The 23,045-nt window shown below is 41.6% G+C and overlaps 3 protein-coding genes and 1 pseudogene across 3 annotated transcripts; 1 reads left to right on the top strand and 3 right to left on the bottom strand.

Annotated features, from left to right (window-relative positions):
- Positions 1 to 23,045, bottom strand: part of LOC138008657 (uncharacterized) — a 482,701-nt pseudogene that overhangs the window by 51,124 nt on the left and 408,532 nt on the right.
- On the top strand, positions 1,231 to 3,668 carry LOC138009030 (potassium channel subfamily K member 15-like). The gene is made up of 3 exons (XM_068856322.1): positions 1,231 to 1,284; positions 1,506 to 1,894; positions 2,374 to 3,668. Exons 2-3 carry the CDS (start codon positions 1,606 to 1,608, stop codon positions 3,084 to 3,086), a joined length of 1,002 nt encoding a protein of 333 aa, XP_068712423.1. The 5' UTR covers positions 1,231 to 1,284; positions 1,506 to 1,605; the 3' UTR covers positions 3,087 to 3,668.
- On the bottom strand, positions 6,264 to 7,451 carry LOC138005479 (uncharacterized). The gene has a single exon (XM_068851700.1). The coding sequence runs from the start codon at positions 7,449 to 7,451 to the stop codon at positions 6,264 to 6,266; it is 1,188 nt and encodes a 395-aa protein (XP_068707801.1).
- LOC138005478 (uncharacterized) lies at positions 7,549 to 9,789 on the bottom strand. The gene is made up of 2 exons (XM_068851698.1): positions 9,069 to 9,789; positions 7,549 to 8,864 (listed from the first exon to the last, which is right to left on the bottom strand). Exons 1-2 carry the CDS (start codon positions 9,787 to 9,789, stop codon positions 7,549 to 7,551), a joined length of 2,037 nt encoding a protein of 678 aa, XP_068707799.1.

Raw genomic sequence — 23,045 nt, 5'->3', positions numbered from 1 at the left:
TGAATATTTTCAACGATTTAATTCATTCCGTCTAACGCTTTGAAAACAGTCTCAAGTTGCTTTCCAATTCCTACCAAAAGCGTCAAACCTAAGGTCAAAAATCAGTCCAGGCTGACAAGCAAAAGATTCACAGGTGTTATCATCAAGGCAAAAATGAAAACAGAGATTACAGCAGATGCTGCCGATGTGATGTCTCCAAGTGAATGTGTCAGCGTGAGAGCGGTTTGCAGCATATAGATAGCCGATGCTATTGTACCGAAAACATTATGGTACCTCATTTACTGACCAAGGTAGCTAATGAGAATCGCCAGGGTGTTTGTTGAATTTTGACTATTTTAGAGATGATTTCTGACATTATCAGGTCCCTAACGCTGTATAGGAAGATTTCACCGTCCCTTTTTTTCAAAAAAGACAATATATGTTGACTTTAAGGCTCAAAGAAATGCCTTATATCTTTACCATGGATAACAGTATTTTAGAAGAAAATGTGATGTGAGAAATTTTATGATGAGCTCTTACTGAATACTGTGGTCAAATTTTGTCTAAGAACAGAATATGTTTATTTGCATGAAAAAAGCCGAAATCAAGGTATAAGTTGAGAAATTCCCAGGTTTGTAAACAAGAAATAATTTGGAAAAGTAACCGAATGAAGTTTTTTTAGCGATCACTTAATTTGAAAATGTGGCTGGCCGATTACGTGTATTCATGGTAGCAATAAAACATTGAACTTTATCTTTGCAGTCAGATTTGTTACCATTTTTTGGCGCTAGTGTAATACATGCCTTTTAAGCACCGAAAAACAGCATTTTAAATTAACTTCAACACGCGCTTCCTGTTGGGACGAAATGATAGGGATCCTTCGTCTCTGCATGACTTAAAAAACACTTTTAGAGGATAAATATTCACACCCTTTTTATTTTGCAGTAGGAAGTTTGAGCATCAATAATAAAAGCTCTCAGACGAACTTCTAATTGCTTCAAACATCGTTTTAATTTTGAACCCGGTATAATTATAATAGGAAGCAAGTTTAATGGTCTTTTCCACAAATAAAGAGCGGCTGACTTATTAGTTTCTATGCAGAAAATGAGGAACTGAAGCGACTAGCACCTGAATTATTAATACATTAAATGGATTTGATGTATATTGAGTTAAAATAATTTATACTTAGTCTTCCTACTTCATTGCTACTTTCCTGCTGAGCATTTGCCGCCGGAATGCCTCCGAGAAACGATTGATACCAGTGAAAGAGTGCCGGCATCCTTTTACTGCTGTATGAGAGAAAAAGTAAGTATGTTAGATGAAAATAGCGTGTATATTGAATTTGGTTAGAACTTGATAGGGTTCTCATGTTCAACAATCATGGAAAAAGTGTTCTCAGAGGCAAGTTAAAAGTGGCGTTTAAATGGGGAATAAATGTTTCTTGCCGACTGCATTATTTCGATTGCTTTAATCGTCCGATAAAGTACAAAATTCAGAAGAAATAACAACAGTTTTTGCTTCCACAGGTCTAATGTGCAGAAGATTGATTGCATCAGAAAAAAACTGCGGATTGTACGCAAACTCTCGTTGAAAGCTTTGCATAAACACAGCTTGTTGGCATCAAATATGGACCCGCTACATAAAAAAGTGCTTCTTCGAACTCTGGGGTTTTTACTTATCTGGTCTCTCGGTTCCTGGCTTTTCGTTTTGGTCGAAAGCACAAAGGAAAATGATTATGAAGTTAAAACGAACTTGTTGCAATCTATGTTTGAGTCCATGGCGTCGAAGTACAACATGACGATCGAGGACTTTAATGGCTTTTCCAACATGGCGTACGAAGCCTTGAGCGAACCTAAAATGCAATGGACCTATATTGCGGCAATGAGGTTTGTCTTCCAAGCTGTAACAACAATAGGTAAGTAGTGCATTGACAATAGATAGCTATTTTTCGAAAGAGAGAGGTGTTTGCGATTACTGTGAAATAAAAATAGGGATGATTGTTTGCCCCCTTCCACCCCCCCCCCCCCCCTCCTCGTCTCCTCCTTGGTCAAAATAAATAAGGAGGGAACTCTTTCAGCAGGAAAAGAAAACAAACAGCGGTTACAAACATTTTCATTTGATACTTAACGTTTCGTATGTTGCAGCATACATCATCAGAAGTGACGGTTAAAACTGTTACACAAAATTTTAAAAAACTAGAGCGAGGCACTGGTTTACAGTTTTAACCGTCACTTCTGATGATGTATGCTGCAACATACGAAACGTCAAGTATAAAATGAAAATGTTTGTAACCGCTGTTTGTTTTCTTTTCCTGCTGAAATTGAAATGGCCAAAGGACAAAAGTATTTATGAAGGAACTCTTTCCCCTTTCAATTCCCTATTTTTTTCTCGAAGGTTATGGCTTCATCACTCCCCAGACGCCTGAAGGCCAGTTGCTGTGTATCTTTGTTTCATTGTTTGGAATTCCAATCACACTCCTTGCGTTCCAAGCTATCGGTGAATTGATCACCAGGTGGGTCAACAAAGTCGTCGAAAAGTTTGAAAGGAAAATCCTGAAGAGGATGGAACCAAGAGGAATACAGAAAAAAAGCGCTTTCTTGCTTGTGTTAGCTACCTTTGTGCTGATCTTGGTGAATGGATCGGTTATGACGATTCTTTTTGATTGGAGCTTCATCGAATCAGTATATTTCTGGTTTGTAACTTTGACCACAATTGGTTTCGGAGACTATACGCCTGTTAAGTCCCAACGAATTAGGAAGTTAAATATCAACATTTCACAAAATTACGAAGAAGAAAAAGATGTGGCAAGGAAACTAACTTTGACAATTGTTAGCAGTATTTTCTATACGTTTTACCTCATTTTGTGTTTGTGTATTGTTTCAAGTTTATTGAACTCTATTGTGTCGTACATTGAAGAATGCAAATTCCGTACGCCATGTCCCGGATGTTTTCCAAGAAGTACTCGGGATCAACCTGAAAATGAAGTGAATGTCTCCAAAAAAAAGTGCCTTAAAGAGTTTTCTTTTTCAAATCAGAGCAATCTTGGATTCCAGATGGGAGGAGATAAAACCGCGATGTCAGTTGTAGATCTGGAGCTTAAGGAGTGAAAAAGCCATTAGACAGTATCAAAATTACAATAATACTCTTTGTTTGTCCCTCCAAAATTTTGCATTTGATTTCGTCCTGTTTCGTAACAGGCCTTCGTACCTGCGCCTCAGTGTCAAAGCAAAGCAAGGAAACAGCGTAGCTTACCAAGAGAATATCAGGCGAGAGAGCGAATCCCTATGCCCTATGATAATCACATTTGAAAATTTTATTTTTAGATTGCGCACATGCAGGTTATAACTGTTGTTCCCATGGCAGCGCGGCCTACCGTCACCCTAAGTAACCAATAAGGTGTTGGCCTTATAAAACTTACAGTACGAGAGTTTCAATTAATTGCCATCGGAATACTGAAGGCCGTATATGGGGGTTCGATCTCTCTTATATTCTCTTGAGTTTACCTAATGTCACTTTCTATTCACATACACAGTTAAGGAGAGAAGGCCTACTTATTTAGGAAGTGAAAAGCGGAATTGTGTATGAGTAACTGAATTTTATTTAAGTAACGACACCTTCTTTAATATTTTCTAGATGATTAGGCCGAGCAGGATATTTACGCTGATGAATAAAATTATCTGGTTGGTAACTTTAACAACAATATATCTTGACCACTTTTTTTACATTCATTAAAGTTGTCTTTGAATATTATTGGAGTGGAAGCGACCATAAAGGCCTGACAGTCTATGCAAGGGCCGATCTAGGGGAGGTGCACTGGGTGCACGTGCACCCCACTCGGTTACCAAAAAAAAAACGTTTCAGTTAAAAAATTCTAAAATTTACAAACGAAATAAAAAACCTAAATAACAGACAGCGGTCCGTTGCGCCTTAAAACCGCTGGTTTTCGGAGTTTTGGCGGAATAAAATATTGCCAGAAGTGAATGCTTGCCAATTAGTAAGATCTCTTGCGCCGCCAGTTTGCTTTCGTAGCAGTGGTCAGCGTAAACCACCAATTAACACTGCCTCATTGTCATTCCATTTTCCGCCATTTCACCTTTCCATCGATCGTCAAGCTAGCTGAAGAAAATCATAATAGTGCAAAGTTGCCTCATCATTTACAGATTTATCATACTACAGCCCTAACCCTCTTAAAAGCATTTATTATTCATTGTCTAACATATAAAGATTGGACTTCCTGTGCATTTCCGTCTGACATGTCACCCCCCCTAGCCAAAATCCTAGATCCGCCCTTGCTATGGGCCAGCCCAGGCTGATTTTCGTACCAAATCAAGGGACAATGGATGATTACTATGAAATGAGAATGCACTAGGTGAAGATTGAAAATTTAAAACTAAACATTTCACGCTACAGACTGCAATGCCGTGTAACGATCTTTGCATTACGTTGGATCAACACAAACAGTGATAAGCATAACCACACCACTGTTTGGACAGATCAAACAACGTTCACGAACGCAATCTCTTCAAAGTGGAACTATGGTCGACCAAACCTAGCATGATCAGCGCACCAAACTAGAAATCAGACGCACACAGCTGTTGCGGGCTTGTAGGCCCTCGCCAGTGCGCCGGCCCGAAACAGCTGTCTGCGCCTGTTTTCTAGTTTGAGCTGAGCGGTTTAGTAGACCGTAGTTTCATTTTGAAGAAAATGTCTTCGTGAACGTTGTTTCATCTGTCCTAACAGTGGTGTGTTTATTCTTATCGTTGTCTGTGTTGATACAACTAAATGTAATGCATAGATTGTTAAACATTTGTGTGATAAACTTTTTTGTAGGGGTAGCTTTCAAGGTATTTTTGATGAAAACGTTGCAAAATATAAATTATCCTGAAGTGTGCTCTAAAGATAATTTTTTTAAGATTGGTGACATGAAAAGATTGTGGTTTTGTTGCCTAACGTAAAAATATCCTCATTGTCTTGAATTATAACGAAAATAGAAAGAAAACTAGAAATGCAGTATACACATTGCATCATGGGTAAAATCCAACATGGCGGATACCATGACAGGTGGGTGAGATCTTGATTTGCCAGTTTGTAAGCTATTTCAATGTGCAAAACTCTAACAAGTCAATGAAATTTCAAGAAAAGCATTTGATTGATAAGGCGATTAAACTTTTTAGGCAAATTAGTTGTGAACATCCGACTTAAAAGAGCAAAATTCTGAAACATACCGATCTTCTAGAACGCACAATTTGATATGAGACCTTGACGTAAATACTCTTTTTCTTTGGCCATCTCAATTTTATCAGAAATAATACACAAACAGCGGTGAAAAACATCAGATATAAACGCATACTTGAAATTATCTCTTACTTGACGTTTCGTATGCTTCTGCATAATACAAAATTGGAGTTTAAATATACAGCTTCACTAACTTATTATATTAACTATAAACTATTAAATAACAAAAATAGAGGTGACAAAAAATAATACACACAGCTTTTTGCTGCCGACGTATTCATTTAAGGTCGGCTTTAAATCTTTGATCAGTAGTGTCTCCTTTATTATTACAGTGAATGTCGAATCGCCCTTTCGCTAAATTTCAATATGATCCCTGTCGCGTACCCAGTGCAGCGGACACGGGATGTTGTGCACTGGAGATCGGGAAGTGTCAACCACAGTATAGAACTCAACAGCGTTTAATTTGAACACCAACTCGTCTGAATTATTGTACACATGCGGTGAAAACTAAAAGGGGAAATTACAATGCACGAGATCAAAAAAAGGGGGCCAAGACTAATCACAAAAGAAACAAATTGAAAGCAAAACGAAAGCTACATATAATAGGCCGAAACTTACGTCTGATCCTGTTTAAAGGGCTAAAGAAACTCCAACGTTACGGAACTCCGAAAAAGATAAAACTGCTCTGAAAACTCCAGTGTTGCTCCGAAGATCTCCTAACTCCAACTCCACAAAAACTTAAGGGGCGTTCTCTGATAAGGGTACAATTCACGTGTACAGTTGTAAAACCGGTTAAAAAACACGGGAATGGCTAGTTATATAATTGATTCAAACTGTGAACAATAGTACATGAAGACAGGGGCGTAAAACTCGATAAATGAAACAGAACAGAAACGTATCTTATCCAAGTCAGAACAAAAGCTTAATTACGTAATCAAGTTCTTTTCGATTCAATGTTCATTGTTCATCACACTCCTCGCCCAAGGATTCTTATCCTTGCTACTCATATTGTCATGGCGTTTACTGCTAGTCTGGATCAGCTGTGTCGGTCAGGAGTAGAACCAGCTAATCGGTCTAAGGTACGTTTTCCTTTCTCCGGCTCTGACAACGTTTACTTTGACTTTCCTCACTCTGCCGTCATCGCTCCTCAGGACTTCCAACACTCGTCCCAGTGGCCAATCGTTACGGTGTTGTGATTCGTCTCGCACGAGAACAATATCTCCTACACAGAGGTCTCGCCGCGTCTCCACCCACTTCTGTCGCGGCTGTAGGTTCTGCAAGTACTCTCTCCTCCACCTGGTCCAAAATTGTTCCGCAAGGAACTGGACTCGTCTCCATCGACGGCGCGCGTAGATATCCGTCCGCACGAAATGACCTGGAGGGGGTCCAGGTGGACGTGTCTTCATAGTGAGTAACATCGCAGGGGACAGAGGCTGCGGGTCATCTGTGTCGGACGGCAGTGCTGCTATCGGCCTGGCGTTCACAATGGCTACAACTTCAGCCATCAGAGTCACCAGCAATTCGTGTGTAAGCTGACTCTGACCTAACTCAGCGAACATAGCATCCAATACATGGCGAATTGTATTAATCTGCCTCTCCCACACACCGCCAAAATGTGATGCATGGGGAGGGTTAAACTCCCACTTGCAACCGCACTCCGTTACGAACTTCTCCACTTTCTTCTCATCTAACTCGGATGCCGCTGCCTCAAGCTCAGTCTTAGCTCCAACGAAATTTGTACCCCGGTCGCACCTGAGGAGTTTAGCGTGGCCTCGTAGTGCGAAGAACCTCCTCAATGCACAGATAAAGGCACTGGAGTCCATAGCTTCTAAGATTTCGATGTGGATGGCTCTGCTGCTCAGGCACGTGAACACTAGGCCCCAACGCTTGGCGTTTACTCCTTCTCTTCTAGTCTTACGCGTTTGCACCGCCCAGGGGCCAAAGACATCAAATCCTACGTTGGTAAAGGGGGGACAGACTTCAGTTCTATCTAGCGGGAGGTCGGCCATACGCTGTTCTAGGTGTGGTCCTCTCAGCTTCTTACAAAGGACGCAGGCTCCGATGACCTTCGTGACTACGTCATGGCCTCCAATAAGCCAGAATCCTGCTTGTCTAATTGCACCTCCGGTAATCTGTCTTCCTTGGTGGTGTACTTCATGATGATAGTGTTTAGCTATTAGCTGTGAGACATAGTGACGCTTCGGTAGTATGATCGGGTGCTTCTCATTATACTCCATCCAAGCTCTCCTTAATCTGCCTACGTACACATAGAACCGTCGACTCTCGTTGGTAACGTAGCCGAGTACCACCTTCGAATCGGTGTAGTATATCACATCAGAAATCTTCAGATCGATTTCTTTTATAACTCTCTGGGCTGCTTGAACAGCTAAGACCGCTCCGCACAGTTCTAGACGCTGTATACTCGTCGGAATTAACGGGGCGACTCTTGCTTGGCCGTAGACGAGAGCTGTAGTTACTTCGTTTGCTTCGTTGAACCTTGCGAAAGCGCATGAGGACTCCAATAAGGTTGTTCATCAGGTCAGGGCCTGATAAAAGTACTTTGTTCAATGAAATTCCACCAAACTCGCAACTGGAATCGAATACGACGCGAATAGTGCGCTTTGTATTGTGATAAGTCGCAAAATGCGGTAAGTACCAGGAACGGCCGGGAGGAGACGGGACTTCTTTACTTGGGATAGCTGAGGCGTGGCCTTTGTCGATTATTCTTCCCATAAACTCCTGATAGTCTGCTTTCATTTCGGGTTTCCTGGCAAATGTCTTGAGAAGCCCTTGTAGGCGCTGCATTGCTTGATATCGATTGTTTGGCATAGTCTGGCGCTCGTTACGGAACGGTAGGGGCATCTCCCAGTTTCCCTTTGCGTTCTTGTGTATACCCCTATCCAGTATCTCTAGAAACTTGCGGTCCTCGCGGGAGAGACCAGGCTCGTTGTCATCTCGTGTCTTCCTAAATATGTCGTCAGTGGCACGCTCCAAGAGGGGGTCTGTAACCTTGATCTGGTTGGGGCAAGGTACTAGCTCGTAAATTCTGCTTCCGGTGTTAGGTTCTTTCTCCGTAACAGTGGACAGGCTGGTGAGGCGAGTGAGAACGTGAGCGGGACCACTGGCGAAGTCAAGGCACATCTGACCACTGATGGTCCAGCCGAGGGCCAGTCGCTGGGCCCAGGGGGCTCCTTTCGGGCCATTTCTGAACTCCCTGACTTTTAAAAGCTCTGGTGCGTCTCGGCCAAGTAGGAGGTGAATCTTAGCTGTCTCGTTTATGGGAGGTATCTCGTGCGCTATGGCCTTTAGGTGTGGGAAACTCCTCGCCATGTCTGGGGTGGGGATTTCGCTCTTGTCTTGTGGGATGGTATCGCACTCGGTGAGGGTCGGCGCGGCGAACTCTGCTCCGCTAAGTGAACGTACTGTAATGCCTGCCACCCTTCGACCATACTTCTCCTCTTTCTCGCCGCTGCACGTGGACAAGAAGTATTTTTCTAAGGGTCCGTCCGCTCCAAGGTCGTCGGCTAGTTCACTAGTGACGAGGGAACTGTTGCTCTGCTCATCAACGATAGCATAGACGCGCTTAGCGAGGTGTGGGTTACGCCGGCTATAGACGTCCACGAGCAGAGTTTTGCTGAAGGACACGCCTCCTGTAGGTCCACAGAGTACGGTACATTTCGGGTTGACTGCTTCATTCTCCGGTTTAGAAGCTTGCCGCTTCTCCTTATGCAATACGGCGCTGTGGCGCTTGTCTCCGCAGATAGCGCACTATACTGGGGTGTTACACCGGCTCGCGACGTGGTAAGGGCTGAAACAGCGAAAGCATAGGTGGGCGTCTTTAATCCACTCCGTACGTTCTTCCAGGGGTTTCGCTGTGAACGCTTTACACTCCTGCAGATCGTGTCCGTCCCTTTCGTGATACGGGCAATGTTTAGTCTTATTTTCTCTTTTTTCAAGGGCCTCCCTCCTATCCTCTCCGGCGCCGTCCTTTCCAGCTGCGGGCCGAGTCTCTGTTTTAAGAGTTTTCTTTTCTTTGCGTGGTTTAGGTGTTGAAACCTGGGTGGGGCTGGCTGCTTGACCGGCCAGAACGTTTGGATCGTTCTTTATCTTTGATTGCTCCTGGACTATTTTAGAAAATCTGGAGAAGGGGGGATACGCTCCGCCGTTGCTGTTCGAGTAACAAGCTATTTCTTTCTCCCATTTGGCGCGGATAAACCGTGGCAACTTCTCGGTTATTGGTTGCATGGCGTTAGGATAGTTGAGGCACTGAAGTCCGGGAAGATAAGTCACTTGACTTTCGATATCCGCGCAAAGATCTGCGAACAGCTGCAGATTATCGTGTTCTCGCTCACCAAAGGTCGCTGCGTCTCGTAATCGCTCCAACAATGTATTACTAATTACGGCGACGCTCCCGAAACGCCTTTCTAGTTCGTCCCACAACTCCTTTAGTAACGCAACGGGGTCGCGCATTTGCCGCTTCCGGTAGTTATCAACTAGGCGTTGTGGCCTTCCGCTAGTAAAGCTTCTTAAATAGTTTATCTCCTGAGTTGGGGATACATCAGCGTCTAACAGCATAGCTTTGAATGCGCCATTCCAGGGATGGAAGAGGGTAGGGTCCCCAGAGAATATGTCAGGCTGGCATTTTGGGATTTTGTCTCGCTAGGCCGACAACTATCTGTTGATTTGCGACTGTAAGCGAATCTATCAGCTGACTTCCGGTGATATCCTTCAAAGGGGTCGAGGATATAAGTGGTTGCCGATTGAAAATGGTATTTTGTGGCACTACACAATCCTCATCTGTGGGTTGCTGCCGAGGCAGATCTGGGTTTTGGACGCGAAGTTCAGGGAGGAGATCTGTTTTCTCTGATTTTCTTTCTTCGGGGGTGGGGCGCAATGGGAGCATTATTTATTTTGGCGTGCTTAACGGCTCGTGATTTCGCTCGGAACGTGATACCTTTCCTGTGGTTAGGGGGTTGGAACGTACCCACTGGGTAGTCCTCTCCTCTGCTTTGATTTTGGGAACTTCTAACTCTGGTAATTTGAAATCTTTTTCAAGTTCTTCTTCTAGAAGAGCCTCCTCGAAAACTTTAAGTTTAGCGTTCGCCATCGCGGCTTTTTTGTCTGCTCCCAGAATCGCGATCTCCCTTTCGAATTGCGCTATCTCCTGTTGTCGAATTTTCTGCGCTTCTGCTTCGCGTGTCCTGCGTTCAAGTTCTTTTTGCGCTATTAGCCGCGTGTACTGAGCTTCTTCTCTTGCCGCTTTAGCTTCGGCTAGCGCTTGCAATCTAGCGGTAGTGCTGCTAGTTTTGGAGGCTGAAGAATGGCGCGAGGAAAGACGAGAACACACAGATCTTGTCTCCAACAATTTGTTGGATTGTCTAGTAATTCTATTCTTTAGGCTGTCTAAAAGTAGGAGGGCTCGGTTAAGGGTCTCGTTCTCTTCACTAAGTTGAGCCTCTTCTAAGTAATTGCCGCGTGAATCTTGCTCGTACAGGCCAATTAACTCCTGCAACAATCTTCCAAACTCCTCCGAGGCGAGAGTAAGGTCACGCGCTACAGTATCAATATGGCTGTCATCACTTAACCCTTCTACTGATTGCATAACACTAAGGAGCTTTTTACGCGATTTAAGGATTTGCCTCCGTTTAAGCTCTACAGCGCTTTGTAGAGCCTTTTGTGTGGGTTTCCTCTCTCTTTTGCTCCTGGCTCCGCTCTCCTTCGCTCCTTCTACGGTCAGCCATTCTTTTCCTGGTCTCGTCATTCTCGATGGCTCCGGGTTTAAAGTATGATAACGCTTACCTCCATTCGTTGATTTTATCCTCAGACTTTTCACTGTCGCGTACCCAGTGCAGCGGACACGGGATGTTGTGCACTGGAGATCGGGAAGTGTCAACCACAGTATAGAACTCAACAGCACAAGTTGACTCAACAGCGTTTAATTTGAACACGAACTCGTCTGAATTATTGTACACATGCGGTGAAAACTAAAAGGGGAAATTACAATGCACGAGATCAAAAAAAGGGGGCTAAGACTAATCACAAAAGAAACAAATGGAAAGCAAAACGAAAGCTACATATAATAGGCCGAAACTTACGTCTGATCCTGTTTAAAGGGCTAAAGAAACTCCAACGTTACGGAACTCCGAAAAAGATAAAACTGCTCTGAAAACTCCAGTGTTGCTCCGAAGATCTCCTAACTCCAACTCCACAAAAACTTAAGGGGCGTTCTCTGATAAGGGTACAATTCACGTGTACAGTTGTAAAATCGGTTAAAAAACACGGGAATGGCTAGTTATATAATTGATTCAAACTGTGAACAATAGTACATGAAGACAGGGGCGTAAAACTCGATAAATGAAACAGAACAGAAACGTATCTTATCCAAGTCAGAACAAAAGCTTAATTACGTAATCAAGTTCTCTTCGATTCAATGTTCATTGTTCATCACAATCCCACTTTTAAACTGTAACCAGTTGATGTAACATGGTCCGCAAGAGCCGACGTACGATGACCACACTGTTTGTGTGTTATAGTTGTATAAAGTAAAAAAACAAAAACAGCAGTAGACTAGCAACCTTTGTGGCATGATTATGGTGCTGAAGCAAGAATCCCCCTACAAGAAGGGGTTCCTCTCCACTAACTGAGATAATAATCTCTAGTAAAGTGGGTAAGTGTGGGGAAAATACTGTGTGTGTGGATGGTGAGTTGAGGGAAAATCATAACCAAAAATTAGTCTGTAAAATGAGGAAGAGAAATTCACAAAGCAAACTCTCAACCTCACCGTGGAGTTAGCAAAACAAAACAAACTCTGTGTGAAAATAAAAACTTTAATTTCAGAAACAGCCAGATAGTACATGTATAAGAAACTAAATCAAGTAAGAGGAATAAACAAATATTTGAACATGAAAACCCTTCGTTCTTAAAAACAGGAAAGGGCAGTTCCAAAACCCAAAGAAATCCCATGCAAAATGAAACACAGATGTATTAAATGACGCAAATCTAAACAACTCAAAGGGAAAGAAAAGCTGACTGCGACACCATTAGGCTCGTAAATGGCTGCGAATCTTCAGGGGTAGAGCGCAACCGAGCAAGGGGGTTTCTAGTCCAGCGCTGGACCTCTACCCGACCCCCTTGTGCCGAGTCAAGAAAGGAAAAAGAAAGGAACAAACGGAAAACCAGGAGAAAACAACACCAAAACCATGGACAGACTAACACGACCAAAACTGCAAAACCAATTAGGCAAAACTGGGACTGATAACATGAACCAAGGACACACTTATCAGATGTATAACATGATTACTGAAACAAAATTATAGTTCAAAATAAAGAAAAATGGATACCTGGTTACTTACATGGAAGAAAAAGCTGGCACAAATGTCCCTACTCACCCATAGGCAGCCCAAGCTCGCGTCACTACAGACAGCCGTTGAGAATGTAAACGCGTTATAAGACTTTGTATGGGAAATCAAATATCGTCGATTATAAAGCCTAAAAAATGCTCAATTTAACTTTCATTCAATAAAATGAATCAAAATGATTCACCTCTGGTGTATTCTTGTGCCTTTTGGAACTTATCTTACAGTTTGGGGAAGTCGGTGTTTTCAATGTTCTAAGACGAAGTCAAGGCTGCACACTACGATTCCGACCGTTGTCAGCTCAGCGGGCGGTTTGCGACTCGAAAATCCATCCCAGCCGCGATTTTTTCACGCAAAGCTAAAGCCACATCATTTGCGAACCTCCGTGAATGTTTCATCGTCAAAAAACCCCACGCACTTGGCTGGAAATGAGCATTTTGTGCTTCGATTTCCACGATAGCTGATGAATTTAACCGCTTATGATCGCCGACGAGGACACGGAGCTTGGGTCCGACGTCAAATTAACTCCATCCGATGGAGGTACAGTCATTACAACACTTACCCCATCCCCACAGCGGCTTCTCGTAACAGCTCAGTATAAATGTCTTTTAAAAGACACTTTCACTGTGGAAATCCGCCTATTTGTAGCGGCATTACAGCGGTTCCAAGTCGGCCAAAACCCCATACATTTATTGTAATTTTAACCGTGTTTGCCCCACATCCAAGATGGCGTCATTAACTGTGGAAAGGTCCATCTCATAAAAACTCAATGTGTAGTTTACCTCATTCTAATTATACTTGTCCGCTTATTTTTTCTAAAGTTGGAGACAAAGTCTAATTTTTAGCATGATTAATCAGTTGCAGACGACATTATTTGAATATTTGATTTGAGCAAAATTTTCATAAATTTGGTAGTGAATCAGTCAAGAGGATATGCTATCTGGTTCTTCTTTATCGAACTGGATTTTTTAATATACCGTATTATTATTATGACTAGCTCCGTGAGCGGACAAGATGAACCAAATCCCGCGCTCTGATTGGCTACCGGAGAGCGCAAGATCGCTCGGGATTTCTCGCTTGGTCCCGCAAGATCAAAGATCATTTTTTGGTGTTTTATTCCATATAATAAATCCTTTATTGACCAAGCTTGTTCGGTCAAGATGGCTGGATATTGGCCTCGTTCTTGTCGTGCGTGTTTATGGATCTTGACTTCATCTCGGTCCATACACACGCAAAAAAAATACTTAGGGTTAGGGTTAGGTTAGGGTTAGGGTTATCCAGCCATCTTGACCTCACGCTTGGTCAATAACCCATATTTATGCTGATATGTCCCGTTTATTTCGAATGGATAGCCACGTAGACACTAAGAATAGTCATTTGATTAAAATAGGGCCTTCTCTAAGAGAAGTGTTGGTGACGCTGTTGAAAGAAATGTGAATCGATTCTGCGAGGAGAACTTGAAACTGTATCATTCACTGTACCGACGCCAGCAATGATTTAGTTTGTCCTAAAGATGAAGGAATACCCTGATAAGAGAAGCAGAGATCCGTAAGCACCAAGAGATCTTAGAGCGAAGATTTCTTTAAGCGAAGGAGAAGTCCGCACATTTATTACCATCGAAAATGTCGCAATATATTTACAATGAAAATTTGCTTGATAAGTTTTCTGAGCTATCGTCCAACAGCCAGACTCACCAAGAACAGGTGGTAAGGAGGGTCTCAATTCGAGGATTTTGTTATAATAGCACAACATATCTGTATCTGTATTTTCTTTGAGAAAACAAAATATCTCAAGGGCACTAAAAATCGTCAGCCTTTAGTACAAGGCCAAGATATGCGAGCAGATAGCTCTATCAGAAAGATAGCTACACAAACGTTACTCGTTACTCGAGTTAGTTGCAGCCGAGGCTTGTTACACCGGACATGCTACAGGAGTTACAATAGACCAGATGTAACCAGCTACGTTAATCCCAATGAGAGGAGTGAGTTTCCGGATGACGAGTATGCCGGTCTAGAGTCTGATGCTTACCAAATTCTTTTTGACTGCCTCAGATCAGATGTAGTTGCAAATGAGAAAGTCGAAAGACTGTCTGAGTTGACTCAGTTACTTGTAGAGTGTCTCATGTCATTAGGAGTAAAGGAATGTAAGCCAGCAACAAAGAAACATATTAGAAGGAACATAGAAGCAGAGTTTAGTGAGTTGCTAGACAGCGCACGTGTATTTCTAATCACAGTGACTGCTAGCCTGACACCAGAGCAAATCGCGAGAAGTATAGTTAGCATTGTTATGTCAAGAGAAGAAAACAAGGGCTCGATTACTAAGATCTCCAACATTCAGAAAGCTGCAGCTGACATCCGCGAAACCATACGGAGCAAAGAAAGCATGCAATGTGCTATGGCCACCGGGCCCATCAGAGCTGAATGACAGTGCTATAGAGATCTCTGAAGTGTGTTTTTGTGTACATTGCTGACTGGCAGCAATTATTTTCCAAAGAATTCAAAGGTTGATGAAGTCGTTTGCACAAGACCTAATATTTGGATTAACCAGAGGAAGGACATGATTAATTAAGCCACTTAAACAAATTGTTCTCCCGTATGCCGTAAGAACTCTTACAAACAATGTCGAGCTATTGTCTTTACTAAATCGTTATGGTCATGGCATCTCTTATTCCCAGGTTGAGGAAATAAATATTGCTCTTTGCATGCAGAAGATGGCAGCAACGAGGGAAATTACAATGCCTGACATCATACAACCTCATGTTAGTACCACAATAGACTGGGATAACATTGACAGGCTTGAAGAAACTCTGTAGGGTGAGGGCAGTCCACACCGTGTCAATAGAATAGCTGTACGGGCGAGACATTTTGGCTCTCAGCCCCTCACTGAGCGGTCACCTGGGATTACTAAAAGCTAACAAAGGAGTGTCGAACCACTAGATGTCGCAGCTCAACCTATATACAATGCAGGTGAGCGTCAAGGACATAAGCCAAAAACATATGTAGAACTGAACTGCCAGGAAGCGTTAGAAAATTCCCTCAGGAAGAACCTTTTGTAGGTTTTCTTTCGCCTACGTGCACAGGTGAACCAGAGAGAGAGTGGATATGTTGTGGTTTCATTTTGTTTTTGGTTTTCTTTTTTTTTTTTACCAGTTTAAATTTTTTTAACTTTTTTTTTTTTTAAATCAACTGTCTAAAGAAGGGTTTTTTTTTTGGGGGGGGGGGGAGTGTAATTAAAAAACCGGGGGCTTGGTTTTTAGGGGGTTAAAAAAGACATCTTAACCTCCTGAATTGACTGAATTAAAAATCTGGTGGCGAAAAATAGTCATAAGTCACAAATCGACTACCAACGGTAACTTTGCCGTTAAATTGTTTGGTGCAAGCTGAATCATTGCTGTCAATAACCTCTTTCGAGTAATTTTAAGTGTTAAATTAAATTTGTACGAAAATCTACCTTTTTTCGACTTCCCCGAGTCTTCGACAAGAGAAAAACAGTTTGGCTAAACAGTTATGTACCAATTTTGCGCGGAAAACCGCTTGTCAAGATTATTTCTTTCGAATCCTTCCCAATAAATTCTCTCCTCCCCAACTTCAAAATCAATCGCTTCTCGGAACATCGACAGTTAAACGTCACAAAGAGTCCCCCAAATGCGCTCCTCAAGTAATTTTTTATTGGTTGAGAATTTAAAAACCTGTGTTCTTAACTGCATATATTAAATCATCTATTAAAATGGGTAAGAGCCCATGATTAGGAGTGAACAACTCCCATGCATTTTTGCAGACCGGTCTATTTGTAGACTACCTTTCAGCGAAAAAACAAAGGCAGCTCCGGTTCAGTGACGCTACGACATCAAGTTAGTTTCTTGTGATTGGTCATCGGTCTCCTGAGGTAGGAAGTGACAAGAATGTAATGCTGTTGATGGCTTCTAGTCACGGGCTCCCGATGTTTCGGTCAAATGGCGACGTTAGCATTTTAGCGAAACATGGTACGTTCTAAGAGCAGAATTGGAGAACTGAAGCTAGTTCCCGCGACTCTCGAAGAAGAAACGATTTCCATGCATTGGGAAGGGAAAGACCCCAGCCCAGCAGCACCGACGGACAACGAGTTAAAACTTAGATCAACAATGCCTGCATGGTTCTTCCGTAATTAGCATTTCTATTAGCATACCAACCCTACATATAGATTCCTTCATGGTTGGTGAGTGCGTACGATTTTTATTCACGAGTTGTGAAGGATCGCGTAAACGAGTGAGCGAAGCGAACGACTGACTTTAACGATCCTTCACAACGAGTGAGTAATAAAAATCGTACATACGAGTCAATCATGAAGTAATTTGTTTATTATATAAGTACAGAGATCATTAAGTTAACGAGGTAAGTGTTAAACGAGAGGCTATCAAACCACCGATCGTGAACAAAAGTCCCAAACAAATAGCAAAATATTTTTGAAATAAAAGAATTCTTTACCTTCCATACCTCGCTTGAGCACTTTTAAAACTTTTTAAGATCTTCTGAAGTATTTTTGTGGAGAAAACTAAGCAATAAAAGATAAAAAACTTTGAAACCCATACACCAGTCGACCGCCACGTTCACAAATTTTACTACCGATGTCGGTGCACAGGCAACCCGCGCTAAAGTTCAACATCATATTAGCCAATCAAAAGGCTGATACGACAATTTTTCACGGGTGAAAAATAACGATATAGCCAATCAGAGCGTCGATACGTCGTTTTTCAGTAGTGAAAAAATTCTTATGACCAATCAGCTGGCTTTGCTGGCTTCTCTAGCGCAAGGAGACTATTTTTATCTCGGTACGTATATAATAAATGCTGCTTCCTCAACTAAGCTCTGCTATTGATAGCGGTGTTATATTCCCTGTCCCCTGGACTTTTGAAATCGAAAAGTCGGAAGGTCTGTATTCTGTTGAAATGTTCAATTCATTTTCAGTGCCGGCTTGGATTCTTTTAGGAACACATCCGGGACATGGCGCCCGGAATTTGCTTTCTTCAATGTACGACAAAATAGAGTTTAATATACTTGAAACCAAGCATAAACACAAAACTAAATACAGCGAATAGAAAATGCTGGTAAAAAGTGTGTGCGTTTGCTCTGCTACTGCGTCTAGACCCTCTTCCTTGAGGGGACTTTGTGAGATGTTGATAGATAATTTCTCAATTCGTTGTGACTTAACAGGCGCATAATCCCCAAAACCAATTGTTGTCAAAGTAACAAACCAAAAATATACTGCTTCGATGAAACTCCAATCAAAAGGAATCATCATGACGAATCCATTCACTATGATAAGAATCAAGGTGAGTGATACTAGCAAAGCCACGCTCTTTTTTTCGCATCCTTTTCGTCTCCTCCCTCTTCAGGATTTTCTTTTCGATTTTTTGAACCACTTTGTTGACCCATCTGGAGATGAGTTCACCGATAGCTTGGAACGCAAGGACTGTGATTGGAATACCAAGTAATGACACAAAGATACACAGCAACTGGCCTTCAGGTGTCTGGGGAGTAATGAAGCCATATCCTGGAATCAGAAAAGAAAGAGACAGGGGGGAAATTTTTAATGATTGCTTGGCAGGCTAACTCACTGAATACACTGGCCAAAAAAATTAAAGATGTGTTATATGCTTCGAAAATACACGAATAATCCATCAGCCTAATGCGTTTTACTCAAACGCGAATCAGGTTGAAAAGTTCGGGTAATACTTTTGATCATCTTAGGCCGAGAGCGAGGTTGCTACGAGATTTTCTACTCTGCCGGCTTCCTTTCGATACGAATGCATGCAGGATAGACGTACTATTTCCAAAACGAATGCGAGTGTTTCATCATGGTTTCCAAACACAAGAAAAAAGGTGAAAGCACGACGTCACAGCTCTAGTGCATGCCAATATTGTTTTCGAGAGTTTGGGAACCCTGATGAAACACAATTCGCGAATTTTTGAAACAGCTCTTCAATCGCTCCCAGAGAAATGAAGGAAAACGGGAATATTCATGATATTTCACATTTTGTCGGCAACTTATTTGTTCCGATAGACCGTGGCTGAGAAACAGCCTTAAGCCTTTACTCATGCTAACCTATGCTTAAGGTTACCATCATTTAAGGTTTTACTTTGTTTCACCATTACTAAAATAATGACCCGTGACTTGTGATCCGTGTTTGGTTCATGCCCACATACAAGTACCTTTTTACATGAAATTTTCGCGACACGTTAATTTCGCCATTTAAAAAAATCGCGAAATTTAAGTGACGCGAAAATTAATTGACTCACATTATGTCAATAACTAAAACAGCGACTTTATTACACACGTTTATAGCAATCATTTTGAGCTATTCTGTGGTAATGTTCTGGTCCTCTCCATCGCTACTACTTTCCGTCTCTACTCCAGGTAGCACTTCTTTTGTACAATCCTCAAACTGTCCAGTTAATGGCTCCTTGAGTGTCTCACTCAAAAACGCGAAATTAAAGTGAGTCAAAATGCAAAATTTTCGCATAATCGCGAAATTAAAGTGTCGCGAAATATGCGAACCTCAAAATCGCGAAATTAACGTGTCGCGAAAATTTCATGTAATAGGTACATTGCACTGAAGAGTGTACCAGTATTTGAATGACTATGCTCTAGAATAAACTGCAGTTGACAAGTATTAATCCGCCAGAACTCATGGTTTCGTGGTAGTTAGCTCTCTTTTGAAAAAAATAACTAACTCAGACTTCCGCTTGGGTGGATAAAGTTACTCAAGCAGTGCAGGAAACCCAGTCGTTGATGAAATCAACTATACAGAAACAGTAACAGATTGGTGTAATCATTTTCAGGCAGGGAGGTTTGTCTATAAAGAATCATGAAACAGTATTCGAGGCCAATAGGCGGTCGTAGTTGAGAATGATGAAAGATCAAGTATCACAAAGGTGGATCCACTGAAGGGCAGTAGGTCTTTTGTGGCAATTGCCGAGAAACCAAGGTCTGCTTCCTTTTTCCGATAGAGTGTAGGGATAAAAATACACTGATGCCAAATCATTGCGCTCAAATATTGCCAGAAGCTCGGCGTGATTAGCGATGCGTGGAAGAGTTATGATTGCCTAGTACAAGAAGGGGCTATCATCTATAATCTTCGTCGAACCGGACACTCACGCCCACACGAAGGACATTGAAAATACATGATAGAGATTATACGAAGTATGTCTCGTACAGGAACACCCAAGATTCTATTTGAAGGCTACCCACACTGAAGAGTGGCTGTGGCGTCACCACTACAAAAATGATCCTTCTGGAAACATCATTGCGTATATCGCCGACTCCGCAATCATTTTCCGTGATACCGATGGGATCGGGCCTTATGAAGGAATCGAAAGAAAGACAAAATCACGCATTGCATTGCTTCGCTAAATTTGCAAACAGAAAGAACGGAAAGTTAGCAAAAGATAGGAGGTTAAAATTCAAATATGTAGTGCTGGTCCACTCATATCATAAAAATAAATGGCATATGGAATATTCGAAAAATGGCAGAAGTCGAAAAAGGTATAATCAACCATTATTAATAGTCACTGTGTTTTGTTCGAATACAAGTTACTAATATTCAAATTAATAGATGAGTTTATCAAACCCTAAAGTAACTCATGGATAATGCTTCATTCGTTTCAAAACACATGTACGTGATGAAGTTGGTTTCCTTTGCTTGAATGATTGTCCCAGAACTATTAATGAGTGTGAAGAAGGAATAATTTTCAGTTTCAACTCATGGTGAAATAGACTCATTTAGCCTGCGCAGCTGCGGTAGATCGCGGTTGGCGTAAGAAGCATAAGCCCTCGCGGAGAGTGGAGAGAGGCGCTGTGAAATACTGCTTGCATGAAAACTTGTTTTTTGAATGCCGATCACTTTGAATCCAATTACGAACAGCCAATCAGCGTATGCGCGAAACCAAGTTGTCTATTTCAACTGTCAATATTTGGGGGCAAAACTTATTAGCAGCATGCACGGAAAATGGAAGATAGCAAACACAGATGTTGAAGTGCTACTATGATAAAAAAAATCACTTCCTTTTTTTCTTCAGATTTTGAAAGTGTGATTGCTTAACGCCATACTGGTAAAATTTTGAGTTTTGATTTTTCTCCAAAGCCTGTTTACTTTGAGTGTAAGTTTTGGATTTCACGGTCCGCCATTACCCACGTTCCAAAGTGATCGATTGGACCTCAGAGGGTTGGATGTAAAGAAAATTGATGTCATTGACTCACTAGCTTAAAATTTCATCTTGTAAACGCAGCTTATTATATGTGCAAAACACGAGTTTAAAAGTCTGAAAGCCCGAAATTCCCGTGTTGCATTTAATTCAGCCGCGTACACACACATCGCATTCTTAAACTAGTGAGTCTTTGACGTCATTTTCTCCTTGGTCCAGCTCTCTCAAGATTGTAAAGTTAGTAATGGCGGACCATTAAAGGTGAATATTCCACTTAAAATAAATTAAATTAATCAAGGCTTAAAACTTGGGTCACTTACTGTTTAGTTAACATAGTTTTGGTCATAGTACCACTTTAATTTGAAAAGCATGGAAAGAGTAGATACAGCAAAGAAGCAGGTAAAATGAGGAAGACAGTCAAGAAAAATCCGCGAACTATTGCTGTAGATTATGCGCATGTAATCTGAAATTACAATTCAGAGATTATTAAAAAACGCCCTTTTATCGACCGAAACCTTGTTTAAATCAAGGAAAGAATGAATGAACCACCGATCGACGATGCTAGCGAGAAAATCATCACACCTCAAGCCAAGACTCTCTGGCGGAATGTCGATTTGGTATCTAATTAAACTTCTTCAAGTAAAAGTTCTGATCGTTAATCCAATTTCCCGTGTTGTGTTTACTCTATTAGACGAAAAAACCGAATCAATGCTATCTGAAATTGACATTTGTTGCCAATTTAGTGCGCAGGAACCTGAATGTGCGAAGCGAGCTCGGCCTTAATTTGCCTCAAATTCTGTAGTTAAGAGATCGAGCCCATACGACTCGCAGCATATTCCAACAAAATTTTAGTTCACGAAGCTGAGATTTGGTCTCCATGTTGTGATCTTCCTGAAAGGTTGCCTGTAATGTTTCAGATTCACCAGAGAGTAAAATGAAGGCGAAAAAAATCTGCTGACGACCGCAGTGTCTGCGAAACGATCACAAGGAACGTTTTTGATGTCCGCAATATTTATTCTTTCGCCGAAGTTTTTACCAAAACACGTGGGAAGAATAACCATAACATCTTTGCTGGAAAGCAAACTCTTTCACAGCGCACTCTTACTCTTTCTTGAGCAAAATTTTCTGTTCTATTTCTGGTGTTTTGATAAGCAAGAACTTTCATATACCTTATTACATGAAATTTTTCGCGACACGTTAATTTGCGATTTTGAGGTTTGCATATTTCGCGACACCTTAATTTCATGATTTGCGAAAATTTTGCATTTTGACTATTTTAATTTCGCGCTTTGAGTGAAGACACACTCAAGGAGCCAGTAACTGGACAGTTTGAGGATTTTGCAAAAGAAGTGCTACCTGGAGTAGAGACGGAAAGCAGTAGCGATGGAGGTGACCAGAATATTACCACAGAATAGCTCAAAATGATTGTTATAAAGTGTGTAATAAAGTCGCTGTTTTTAGTTATTGACAGAATGTGAGTCAATTAGTTTCTCTCGTCATGTTTTTTCACGACATTTAATTTTCGCGTCACTTAAATTTCGCGATTTTTTTAAATCGCGAAATTCGCGGAAATTAACGTGTCGCGAAAATTTCATGTAATAAGGTATTTTCTTCGATGGTCGACATGCGTTTAAATGAAGGTTCAAGTAACATTTGATTGACGTTTTCTTGTTATCAGCCAATCATAAATTTCCGTCCGCTCCAGTGACCAAGATATTCAAAATTCCCAGTAGGTTCGTGCAGGCGGTATTTCAAAGCGCCCCTACCCATTCTCCGAGCGGCTTCGCCGCTCGTTTATTTACGCTCGCGCCAACAATACCGCCACCTACAAGGAACACAGGCCAAGACTCATTAGCATCGTAATGCTTTTGCGTTGCAACCCTTTGATGTAAACCCAATTTCGTTCAGTTTAGCGAGCAATTACAATAACTAACACTGCTATGGGCTAAAATAATCTAACCCACAGAATATGTTGTGGTTTAGCAGTTCCTTGCCTTGAACACAAGCGATGTAGCTAGCTTTCAAACCTTTTCCCCAAAATTAAGGGGAATAAGTTTCCTCAGTCCGAAAAGACAGCACTAAACAACTCTAACCTCCCGGCACTTCTGTTTGGGATTTTTTTTGTCGTCAAAATCACTTTAAGTGCGCGCTCGATCTAACAATTCGTAAATCACGGGGAGATATGGCTCTCTAAGGTAAAGGATAACATTTTTTTTTTACAGTCGTAATGCTAACCATTCGCCTGGTCTGTGTGTTATAGTTGTTCACATAAACCACCACCGAAATAAGCTCAATA

The sequence above is a fragment of the Montipora foliosa genome, chromosome 6 (assembly GCF_036669935.1).
Source record: "Montipora foliosa isolate CH-2021 chromosome 6, ASM3666993v2, whole genome shotgun sequence".
In the NCBI taxonomy this organism is placed as follows: Eukaryota; Metazoa; Cnidaria; class Anthozoa; order Scleractinia; family Acroporidae; genus Montipora; species Montipora foliosa.
The sequence above is the reverse complement of the archived record's forward strand: the minus strand, read 5'-3'. Positions and strand labels throughout refer to the sequence as shown.

Excerpts from the sequence above, each read along its gene's own strand:
- LOC138009030 (XM_068856322.1), top strand. The coding sequence starts at position 1,606 with ATGGACCCGCTACATAAAAAAGTGCTTCTTCGAACTCTGGGGTTTTTA. Across the intron at positions 1,895-2,373 it reads CCAAGCTGTAACAACAATAG|GTTATGGCTTCATCACTCCC; the intron begins GTAAGTAGTGCA and ends TTTTTCTCGAAG.
- LOC138005479 (XM_068851700.1), bottom strand. The coding sequence starts at position 7,451 with ATGGAGTATAATGAGAAGCACCCGATCATACTACCGAAGCGTCACTAT.
- LOC138005478 (XM_068851698.1), bottom strand. The coding sequence starts at position 9,789 with ATGCTGTTAGACGCTGATGTATCCCCAACTCAGGAGATAAACTATTTA. Across the intron at positions 8,865-9,068 it reads AGCGAAACCCCTGGAAGAAC|GAGGCGTGTCCTTCAGCAAA; the intron begins GTACGGAGTGGA and ends GTGGACCTACAG.